Source organism: Chlorocebus sabaeus, chromosome 5 (genome assembly GCF_047675955.1).
Source record: "Chlorocebus sabaeus isolate Y175 chromosome 5, mChlSab1.0.hap1, whole genome shotgun sequence".
Lineage (NCBI taxonomy): Eukaryota > Metazoa > Chordata > Mammalia > Primates > Cercopithecidae > Chlorocebus > Chlorocebus sabaeus.
Genome location: NC_132908.1, coordinates 10,495,432 through 10,507,824, shown reverse-complemented (window position 1 = coordinate 10,507,824; position 12,393 = coordinate 10,495,432). Strand labels below are relative to the sequence as shown.

Here is a 12,393-nt window from a genome sequence, read left to right as displayed (position 1 = left end):
AAAAAATCAATCTGGGGAGGGGGCTCAGAGTGTGGAGGGAGGAGCTGCAATTCTAAATGGTTTGGTCAGGGTAGGCCTCGTTGATAAGCTGCAAAGAGTAGAAGGAATTTAGGAGGTTGACCAAGAGAATGCTCGGAGAAGAGTGCTCCAGGCAGAGGGAATGGCTTGTGCAAAGGTTCTGAGGCAGACAGTGTGCTGAGCATGTCCGAGGAACAGCAAGGGTGCCAACGTGGCTGGAGTAGATGAACGAGGCAGACAGGAGTAGGGAATGACAACAGGGAGGTGATGAGGTGGGAAATTGTCCAGATTGTGGGCCGTTGTCCAGATTTAGCTTTTTCTCTGAGTGACATGGGAGCCAGTGGAGCGTTTAGCACAGCAGAGGGCCAAGGTCGTTACAGAGTGGTTCGGAGGGAGGGTCACAAAATCCCCACATGGATGATTTCCTTTTCCGAACCCCCATAAAAATGAGTCAGTGCCCTTTGTTTACAAACCATGCAATTCTCTTGCCCTGTCCTCTTTCCTCCCCTCTGAGAGCTGTCCAGCAGCAGCACACCTGCCCACTGTAGAGGGTCAGGCCTGGCAGCCCTGGAGGGAAGCTGGTTGCAGGGCAGAAAGAGAAAGCAGGAAAAAAGCAATTTGCCCTATACCCCTCTCAGCTCCCCGAAGACCACACTGGGCCCTGAGTGCAGTTCCACTTTCTGGAGTCACGTGAGATCAGAAATAAAAATATTACCTCCCAAGGGAGGAAACACAGTTAAATAACAGGAACCAGCACTCTCGGAAGGAGGGGGTGGGAGGGGCTGGAGTGTCCGGCAGCAGTTTGTGAAGGCACATGTGGCTGGGGCGGGAGGGGCTACAGCCAGGGAGAGAGGAAGGTTCTGGCTTCTCCCCCAGTTGGCATCTGTGCCGTCATCGAGACCACACTGGCTGTCTGAACCCCTGTTGAGAAGCCAAGGGAGAGTGTTTGGGTAGTAAAGATGCCCCCTTGCCTAGCTGTCTGTTAGGAGGAAGAGAATGAAAGATGAGGTCAAGAGACGATGGAAACCACTTGGGTGAGAATTTGACCACAAAAAGAGCCAACCCCGTAGAAATGTATGTCTTGGCAGGAAAGTTGGTAAACAGCATTGACCTGGTGCCCAAGATAAGGCCACCAAAATGCATTTGATGCCCTGAAGGTTAAGTTGAAGATCAAAGCTTGTCTGTCTTCAAATCTAGCCTTCACCACTTCCCACCTGGGGGACCTGGGCAAGGTGTGTCACCACTAGGCAGAGTCTGTTTTCTTCTTTAAGTGTTAAATACGGATGAGGATCAAAGGGCTCAAGGTCAAGGGAGAAGTAAGAGGGTTCTAGATTGTGGTTAGGAAGTTTCTGGCACACTAAATACTCAATAAATGTCAATCACTGTTATTCTCTCAAGACTTGCATTTCAGAAGGAGATAGAACTAACGTCGTCTTTAGAAAGTTATGACCATGTCGGATGCGGTGGCTCACGCCTGTAAGCCCAGCACTTTGGGAGGCCAAGGCGGGAGGATCACTTGAGCTCAGGGGTTTGTGAGCAGCCTGGTCAACACAGTGAGACCTCATGTCCACAAAAAGTAATTTTAAAAAAGTATCCAGGCATAGTGGTACCTGCCTGTGGTCCCAGCTAGTTGGGAGGCTGAGGTGGGAGGATCTACTTCAGCACCGCAAGTTGAGGCTGCAGTGAGCTGTGATCGTGCCACTACACTCCAGCCTGGGCAACCAAACAGACTCTGTCTCAAAAAAAAGAAAGAAAGTTGTGACATTGCAATGGAGGGAGGACTTCTTTGTAACTGGGTAGGAGACGTAAAAAGTTGGAGGAGCCAAGAATGTGAGCAGACAGAGTACAGTACAGGCTTGTCTTTCCGGTTTAAGATGATTGTGTCACCAATGCTCTTAAAAATAAGGCATTCATTCTCTCTCCCTCCAAGCGATTTCTTATTCTCTGTTTCTCATCTTTCTTTCCCCTACCTTCTCCCTTTTTCTCTTCCTCCGTCAGCCTCCCCTTTCCTTCCTCTCCCTCTCTTTTCTCCCTGTCTCTGTCTGTCTGCCTGTCTCTTTCTGTCTGTCTTTCTCTTCCTTCCTTTCTCACTCTCCCTCTGTCTCTCGGTTTCTGTCTCTGTGTGTCACACAGACACACACATGCACACATAAGCAAATGCATGCAAACGCACACATGCTCATGCACACACATACACACAAGGTGAGCTCTGCTTTCAGCTCTTTCTCTGGCTCCTCCTTTCTCTGCACCCCATTTCTCTATTGTTTTTTAGATGGAGTCTCCCTCTGTTCCCGAGATTGAGTACAGTAGCACAATCTTGCCTCGTTGCAACCTCTGCCTTCCGAGTTCAAGCAATTCTCCTGCCTCAGCCTCCTGAGTAGCTGGGACTACAGGCACCCACCAGGATGTCTGACTGATTTTTGTATTTTTTAGTAGAGACAGGGTTTTGCCATGTTGGCCAGGCTGATGTTGAACTGATCTCCGGTGATCCACTTGCCTTGGCCTCCCAAAGTGCTGGGATTACAGGCATGAGCCCCTGCGCCCGGCCCCATTTCTCTCTTTTTGACTCACACTGATTGTGCCTGCATCCATCTTCCCCACTAGACTGCGGGCCCCTAGAAGGCAGGAGCTGATCTGTCCATCCATGCCCCGTTAATGTTGGTGTATCATCAGGGCTCAGTGAGTGAACCCAAGCAGGCATTTGGCTGCATGCCCCTGGGATGGTTCCTTCCAGTAGAGTGGGAAGCACACCGTACGCTCCAGCACACCCAGCAACAGAGACAGTGCTCCAAGTTTTCACTGCTCCTGCCAGCTCACCAGACACCAGTCTGCCTTCCCGTTGACTTCCCTTTCAGAGAGGAGGGAAAAATCCTTGAGCTGCCTACAGTCTGTCATTGCTCTTTGATTAAAAGTGATGCCAACTTACCATCATGGTCACTGTGGCCAGGGCCCCTCTCGGCTGCTGGGGGCTGCAGCCCACTCCGGGCCCACCCCAGGAGGGCCAAGTCCAGGTCTCCTTTCTCTAGTAGGGTCAAAGAGATCTTCCTGGCCAGAGCCTCACTATCAGGCTCATGGAGCAGGGTGCAGTGGTATTCCCTGGAGAGGAGCTCCTCCTTCAGCAGGTTGTCCAAGAGGGCCTGCACCTGGCTGGGCTGATGGCTGGACAGCAGTACTCGCACCTGAGTCAGGATGGCCTGGAAGTTGTTCATGGCAGCCCTTGGAGTCAGGGCAGCTGCCCTGGCCAGTGCCTGGGATCTCTGCTCACCCGGCGTGCAGCATCCAAAACATGAAGTGAAAACCAGGACGAGGGAACCTCTGCAATTTATTACAGTTTATTTCTACTTAGGAAGATTTCCTCTTTTGCGTTGTAGGCTGGGGTTCCTGAAGAACGGATGGATATTGGCTTTTGGGTTGATTCAGACTCCACAGGTATTCTCTGGGTCCTACCCAGGTGCATATGCCAGAGAAGCCCACAGTCTTCTGTTGGAGCTAATCTCGTATTGCTAAGAGGAAGGCAACATGCCTCTGTAGAGGACTTAAAGGGTAATAGGTCTTTTCGGATGTTTTATCATAACAAGAAGGCATTGTGGTATACAGGTTAAGCAAATAGGCTTGGAGCTAATCTGCCTATGTTCAAGTCCCAGATCTGCTCCTTGACAATTATGTGACTTTGGGCGTGTTAAGTAGCATTTTTTTTTTTTTTTTTTGGCAGGGTCTTGCTCTGTTGCCCAGGCTGGTGTGCAGTGGCGTGATCATACTCACTGCAGCCTCAAGTTCCCAGGCTCAAATGAACCTCCTATCTCTGTTTCCCGAGTAGCTGGGACTACAGACTCACACCATCATGCCCCGCTAATTTTTTATTTTTTGTTTTTAACAGAGACAGGGTCTCACTCTGTTTCCTAAGCTGGTCTTGAATTCCTGGGCTCCAGTGATGCTCTTGCCTCAGCCTCCCAAAGTGCTGGGATTACAGGTGTGAGCCACCAGCCTGTCTTAATTAGCATTTTTAGTCTCTGTTAACAGTACTTACATTATAGGGTTGTTGGGAAGATTAAATGAGATAACAGAAATAGAGTTCCTAGTGCATTATCTACAACATGATAATAATACAATAAATACAAGCCATCATTATCATTATTAGTGATTAATCATGCAAACTACTATCACCTTGAGTTTAACCTCACAAAACCTCAGTCTCCTCATCTGCAAAATTTCCCACTAAAAGCAATCCAAGCTCATATACATTTAAGGGGCTTAACACTGGACCTAGTAAGCACTTAACAAATACTGACTATTTGTTAAGACTATCCCCAACTTACTAATGCACAAAACTGAGGATTTGCATAGAAGTCAGTCTGGTTTATGATTCTAAAAATCCCCAACCCAGTTTTAAAGAACCCATAGGCGAGTGTTCTCCTGCCCATTCTGTAACACGCCGTGACTTTGTTTCCCTCCAGACTCAGGACTACCATCTCTCAGATGGGGCCATTTGCATTATTCACTTAAATGAGACAAAGGATTTCCATTTCCAATATGGCTGACCAGCTCCCATATGATCACTACCACAGGTAACAACTATAAACTCTGGGGAGAATATAAAAAACAACTATCTGAAGGCACTGGAGAGTGACAGGCCACGCAGATACCGGAAGGGAGTCAGCACATGGAAAATGAGAATATCACCAGTGAATTTCCTAGTTCGTGAGTTTAGTCTGAAGGCAAATTTCAATCAGTGCTGTGCAGGGCAGTTAAGACTCTTATTTTAAAAAGGGGGAAAAAAAAAAGGCTGGGCATGGTGGCTCACACCTATAATCCCAGGACTTTGGGAGGCCGAGAAGGGAGGATTGTTTGAGCCGAGGGGTTTGAGACCAGCCTGGGTAACATGGAGAAACCCCATCTCTGCTAAAATTACAAGAGTTAGCTGGGTGTGCTGGCTCCTGCCTGTGGTCCCAGCTACTTGGAAGTCTGAGGTGAGAGGATCACTTGAGCCTGGAGAGGTTGAGGTTGCAGTGGGCTGTGATAGTGCCACTATGCTTTACCCTGGGCCACAGAGTGAGACTGTATCTAAAAAAAAAAAAAAAAAAAAGGAAAGGTTTACTGCCCTTTACAATCAGAGGATAGAATTTGGGGCAAAAATAGCTACTGGAAAGTAGAAATCCCAGACAGAGAGGGAGAAAAGAGTAGCCCCAAATTCTGTGTATAACTGCCCAAATATCTGGCTGGCCTGTGGACCACGTATGTATTCATAGGTCAGACTCCAAGCAGCTCAGCTAAGGCTGAGCTAAATTTTGAGCTGCAATGGGTGTAGGGGTAGGAGATTTTGCATTTGATTCCAGCCAAGTTATATCCCTACTGAAATAAAATCCAAAAATATTAACGCTGTTCAGATTATAACAGAACCCAGGGTGTTTATGACATATCCCTAATGTCCTGTGTTCAATACAGTAATACTTGACATAGGCCAGGTGCAGTGGTTCATGCCTGTAATCCCAGCACTTTGGGAGGCCAACGCAGGTGGATCACAAGGTCAGGAGTTCAGGACCAGCCTGGCCAACATGGTGAAACCCTGTCTCTACTAAAATTACAGAAATTAGCTGGGGATGGTTGCGGGCACTTGTAATCTCAGTTACTCAGGAGGCGGAGGCAGAGAATTGCTTGAACCCAGGAGGCAGAAGTTGCAGTGAGCCAATATCGAGAGCCACTGTACTCCAGCCTGGGTGACAGAGCAAGACTCTGTCTCCAAAAAAAAAATAAAAATAAAAACAAAATTACTTGACATATAAAGAAACAAGAAACAAGTAACATTTTCAAGAGAAAAAGACAATCAATGAAAATGCCTCAAGATGATGCTGATGTTGAAACTAGCAGACAAAGATTTTTAAAGCTATGATTGTAACCATGGAGGAAAAAGAAATCAAAGATGTAAAGGAAAATACGCTCATCAAAATGAAAAGATAGGAAATTTTAGCATAAAAATAGAAACCATAAGAAATAGAATCTATTAAAAAAAATAACCAAATGGAAATTTTCAAAGTGAAGAACACAATGCATGAAGTTTTAAAAGTCACTGGGTGGAATTAACAGCAAAATAGATATGAAACAAGAAAAAGATTTTTTAAATGGTACAGTAGAGGTTATTCAATTTGAAGAACAGAGAGAAAATAATTTTTTAAATGAGCTTCAAGTATTTGTGGCATAATCTCAAAAGGTTCAACTTATACATATATAAAGTCACAGAAAGGGGAGAAAGGATGAGACAGAAAAGGTATGTAAAGAAATAATAGCTAATGTGTTCTCAATAAAGATGCTTCTAATGAAGTAACTCAGGAATGGAAAACGAAACATCATATGTTCTCACTTGTACATGAGAGATAAACTATGAGGACGCAAAGGCATAAGAATGATATAATGGACTTTGGGGTCTAGGGCGAAGGGTTAGGTGGGTGAGGTATAAAAGACTACACACTGGGTAGAGTGTACACTGCTCAGGTGGTGGGTGCACCAAAATCTCAGAAGTCACCACTAAGGAACTTATCCATGTAGTTAAAAACCACCTGTTCCCCCCAAAACTATTGAAATTTTAAAAAGTAGAAAATGGGGACAAAAGATGTGACTATGGAAGACTAGTCAAAGAGATACAATGTTACTGGCTTTGGAGATGAAGGAAGGAAGTCACAAGCCAAGGTATGTGGGTAGCTTCTAGAAGCTTGAAAAACCATGGAAATAGCTTCTGTCCTGCAATCTTCAGACGGGAATCAAATTCACCTTGATTTTAGCCCACTGAGACCCACGTAAGACTTATACAGTAATGGTAACAAAATAAATTAGTGCTATTTTAAGTTAAAAAAAAAAAAATAGCCAAAGCCTTTTTTTTTTTTTTTTTTTTTTTTTTTTTAAGGAATACAAATTTGAGAAGCTTAGCAAATCTAAGTAGGATAAATGCAAGAAAACCACACCTAGGCACATAATAGCCAAACTTGAAAACCAAAGCTAAAAAGAAACTCGTGAAAGCAGCCAGTTCAAAATAACACAGTACATATAGGAGAACACCTGAATGATCACCGACTTCTCATTTGAAACCATGGCGGCTGGAAGACTGCGGAAGAATATCTTAGAAGAGATAAGATTTTAAAATATGTTCATCCTGAGTTCTACATTCAGTGCAAATATCCCTCAAGAATGCAGACAGAAATAGACATTTTCAGATAAAAGAAAGCTAAAAAGATAGGTTGCAGGAGATCTGCATTACAAGATGACGAAACAGCAAACAGTGGGTACACAGAGCCAGGGATAAGGATCTGTTGTTCTAATCACTTAATAAGTCTGCTTTGATTGTTCCTGTCAATCCAGTGACCACTTGTCATGTGCTTGCTCGAGAAAACCTGGGTGCCAGCCTCCAGTTGGCCACTGACTCACTGTGCCATTACTGGCAAGACACTTCCTCTCTCTGGACCACAATGTCGTCACCCATGAAACACACAAGTTGGATTACATGGTCCCCAGGATTTTTCACTTCTGAAATACTACATTTTCCAGGGAGGTGTTACCTAGTTGCAGAACCCACTGGTTTTGAGCTCAACAATATTCCCCTGCAATTAATCACTGGTGTATTACTTCTCCCAACTTCCTGCATGATTTTTTTTTCTCCTCCAAATCACATGCAATCTGTACTATTATTTACCTAATATTTTGTTCTACTCTGTCTTACTGATTTAATTTCTTTTAAAAGGAAATTTCCTATGTTTATCACAATTGGAAAGACAGCATCCCTTGTGCAAGAATAGTAGACAACTATAACAACAACAACAACAAAACAACCCAGGCAGAATGTAAAATGATAATACAAAAGTTTAGATTTCAGTTTGCTCGAGTTTCTGATCCTGGGTACCTATCTCCCTTTGCGACAAAAGGTAGTTAGCAAGCATTAGAAAGGTATTAAGGATAGAGTGGCACCAAGCTAAAGCTCTCTTGCATCAACAGATAAGTAAAAATGTTAAGGGTGTAGACAAACGGGAATTCTACTTTGCTGGAGAGCATGTAGAATGCTGTAATTGCTTAGGGTAGTAATTTGGTAATGCCTATAAAATCATTAGATTTCCACTCTTCAGTATATATGCCAGAAAAATTCTTACACGTGGGCATTATGACACACGAAACAGCTTTATCTGTGCTAGAAAAAAAAAAAAAAAAAAAGAAAGAAAGAAAAATCACCATAAGAATAGATAGAAATGTCTTTTATAAACATTCTGGAGTACGTACGGCTTTAACCAATTACACTTAACAAACCTAATCAAAGTGTAGGAAGCTGATGTTTGTTAAAAATAAAGTTATTTAAATAAATTACACGTTGGGACATTGAGTGAGTTTTAAAGGTTTAATAGTTGAATCTTTTATCATCTTCTCTCCTTCTGTTTCATCACAGTATAGTGTTACATGTAAAAGTGAATCCATAAGCTATGACCTGGGACTGCTGCATTCTAAGAAGAGACCCTTAACACAGGTTGCTAAAGGTATAGCATTCAGATATAGGTATTCTAGAATCTTCTCCTCATGAGCTCAGCTGCTAGTATGGTCTCCACACCAATGGTAGCATTGGTCATCTATGATTACCAACCTGTAATTCCTTCCAGAATTATCGTAAGTTATTTGCCATCAGGGCTCTCTGTGACTGCTCTTCCACAAAAAAACTGGTCATTTTAAAGAAAATACTGTTCATCTTTTTTTTTTTCTTTCTGATTCAGGATCTCACTCTGTTGTCCAGGCTGGAATGCAGTGGTGCAATCATGGTTCATTGTAGCCTCAACCTTCTGAGCTCAAGTGATCCTCCCACCTCAGCCTCTTCCCATGTAGCTGGGAGTGTGCCACCATGCGTGGCTAATTTTTAAATTTTGTGTAGAAATAGGGTCTCACAATGTTGCCCAGGCTGATCTCGAATTCCTGGCTTCAAGCGATTCTCCTGCCTTGGCCTACCAAAGCACTGGGATTACAGGTGAGAGCCACCGCGCTAAGCCTAGCCATTATTCCTTATAACTTTTTGTTGTTGTTGGGACAGAGTTTTGCTCTTTTTGCCCAGGCTGGAGTGCAGTGGCATGATCTTGGCTCGCTGCAACCTCCACCTCCTGGGTTCAAGTGATTATCCTGCCTCAGCCTCTGGAGTAGCTGGGATTACAGGCACGTGCCACCATGCCCAGCTAATTTTGTATTTTTAGCAGAGACAGGGTTTCACCATTTTGGCTATGCTGGTCTCAAACTCCTGCTCCACCCGCCTCGGCCTTCCAAAGTACTGGGATTACAGGCGTGAGCCACTGCATCCGGCCGTTATTCTTTATAACTTTTTATATGTCTAAAGTATCCTATTAGATTGAGTCATATAAAACTGCTGATATTTGTTTGCTTTAGATTCATAAAAATTGCTGTTTCATGTGGTGTAACCGAATATAATGATGAAGATGATGATGAATTGAGAGGGGACTTTCTTACTAAGTGATTGGTTGTTATTTAATACCTATGGGTGAACCCCTTTTCCCTCAGTTATCTGCCTGCCAGCAGGGTGGCACAGAAACCACACGTTGGGAAACACCAGTTTAGTTACCAATCAATTCCTGGGTCTTGACTCTCAAGACACTACGGGCCCTGGGGATGAGAAGCTTGGGGCCTGAGGCTGAAAGCAGGGGAAAGAGAAGGTGCTGAGGGATCTTTTGAGAAGGGCAGTGAAGCTGGTCACATGTAAAATGCGCAGGCTCTATTTCCCCGGTTCAAGGCTTGGAGCTCAGGTGGTCCTTGAGGTCACCTACCTGTTGGGTGAGGGGTAATTGGCTTCTCTACCTCCTGCTCCTCCAGCTAGAAATCAATGATGATATAATTTTAAAAATTCAGATATCATCTATTGAGTGAGAATATTGGGGAGTTAGATGCTTTCTGTATATGGTCTCATCATCACCAAAAATAATTCAAGGTAAGCATCAATCATCTTACTCTATGGATGCGGCTAAGGTGTAAGTTACCGAACCTGGGCCAGAACCTGCGTTCCTGGGAGGAACATTGGGCTGCAGATTTTAAAAAGGAGAAGAGGGCTGGGAACACAACATCTGCTGGGGTGGCTACTTCCCCCTGAGAGGCAGAGGAGATCAGCTCCCTGGATCCACGGGCGTGTCCAGGCTGGCCCCTGTGGCTGCTGCGTGCCTGCCCACAGACCAGGCTGTTGCAGCTCAGCCTGAGTCACCTTGGCCGCTGCTCAGGGATGTGGACTGCTACCTTTGCTTCTTGGGTTTCCCGGCAAGGCATGTGGAGTTCACTCCTGGCTTATGACTGAAAGCAGCGGGGAGAGTGGGTGGAGACTGGCGTGTTGTCTACAGGATGACAGCAGAACCCACTGTGGCTCATGTGGGCCAGAGGTAGGAGTCAGGAGACCTGGGCCCAGTTGGGTGCTGGAGCTGGCTTCACCATCTCCTCCTCCACCCCATTATTTCCAGCACCATATTCCCCTCTGCCACTCCCACATTGCCACCACTACTTCCATAGTCACCATTACTTCCATCACCTCTACCACTCCGTCATCATCACAACCATCATCACCATCACGATCATCACCACCTCCATCATCACCACCACGATCATCACCACTACCTTCACCACCACCATCATCACCACCACTGTCATCACCACCACTATCATCACCACCACTATCACCACCACCTCCATTATCAACACCATCATCACCATCACCATCATCACCACCACTACCATCATCACCACCTCCATCATCACCACCACCATCATCACCACCTCCATCATCACCACCTCTGTCATCACCACCATCATCATCACCACAACCATCATCACACCTCCGTCATCACCACCACCTTCATCACCACCTCCGTCATCACCACCACCTTCATCACCACCTCCATCATCACCACCTCTGTCATCACCACCATCATCACCACCACCTCTGTCATCACCATCACCATCATCATCATCACTACCATCATCACCAAAACCATCATCACTACCTTCATCATCACCATCACCATCATCACCACCTCCATCACCACCACCACCATCATCACCACCTTCATCATCACCACCTCCGTCATCACCACCTCCATCATCACCACCACCATCATCACCACCACCATTCCTGCCACCTCTATCATTATTCTTTATTTTTCTGAGATAGAGTCTTGATCTGTCACCCAGACTGGAGTGCAGTGGCATGATCTCAGCTCGCTACAACCTCCACCTCCAGGTTCCAGCGATTCTCCTGCCTCAGCCTCTTGAGTAGCTGGGATTACAGGCATGCACCATCACACTTGGCTAATTTTTGTACTTTTAGTAGTGACAGGGTTTCACCATGCTGGCCAGGCTGGTCTCAAACTCCTGGTCTCATGTGATCCACCCACCTCGACCTCCCAAAGTTCTGCGATTACAGGTGTCAGCCACCACACCTGGCCATGTGATTGGTATAAGTGGATTTGAATCCCTGCTTTATTACATATAAGCTTGAACATGCCCTCTTATAGCGCTATGTCTTAGTTTCCTCATCTGGGAAATGATGTTCAACATGTGTTAGACTGGGCTTGGCATATAGTAGCCATTTAACAAACTCATTCATTTATTGAATAAATGAATCAACCCCAGTGGGGCACTAACAGAAACTGAGAAAACAATCATGAAGAAAAAAGAAAAAAAAAGAAAGAAAATTGCTGGTCTTATGCAGCTTACAGTCTTATTAGTTAGAGGTAAATCTGGGCCAGGTGTGGTGTGTCACATACGTAATCCTAACATCTCAGTGATCCGCCTTCCTCGGCCTTCCAAAGTCCTGGGATTACAGGCGTGAGCCACCGCGCCTGGCCTGCTCTGAAGTTTTAAAAGGCATAGACTAAATACTCAATGCAGGCAAATTGCATTTAGTAAGCTAAGATCAAAGTTTCCAGGTCAGAGTGCATTTTTTTTCTTTCCTTTGAAGTCTTATCAAGAGCACATTCAAGATAAATCTTCTCTTGAATAGATATGCATATATCCAAAGATATACACCTATTTTTAACTATTACCTTTCCCATTTTCTCTATTATTTGCTTCTGAAACTCCAATTTGTTTTATGTTAGACCTGTCATCTATGCCTTTTAACATATCTCTCATATCTTTCTTCTTCAGAATTAGTGAATCAGAAAATCTACTAATTTACCATTTAATTTGTCTACTAAGTTTTCATTTTTAGTTATATTTTTCATTTCTAGAAGTCTTATTTTGTTCTTCGTAAAATTTGCTCTGTTTTTTGTTTTTTGGTTTTTTTTTTTTTTTTTTTTTTTTGACAGAGTCTTGTGCTGTTGCCCAGGCTAGAGTGCAGTGGTGAAATCATAGCTCACTGCAGCCTCA

At 44.6% G+C, this 12,393-nt stretch overlaps 1 protein-coding gene across 3 annotated transcripts in view; it reads right to left on the bottom strand.

The window, feature by feature from the left end:
- CIITA (class II major histocompatibility complex transactivator) overlaps nt 1–3,315 on the bottom strand; it is a 60,857-nt gene extending 57,542 nt beyond the window's left edge. For all 3 annotated transcript variants that reach the window (XM_073015170.1, XM_073015171.1, XM_073015172.1), the window contains exon 1: nt 2,945–3,315. In XM_073015170.1, coding sequence (XP_072871271.1) covers nt 2,945–3,227 — 283 coding nt within the window. In that variant the 5' untranslated portion in view covers nt 3,228–3,315. The remainder of the gene's footprint in view (nt 1–2,944) is intronic.
- Between the last annotated feature and the right edge of the window lie 9,078 nt (nt 3,316–12,393).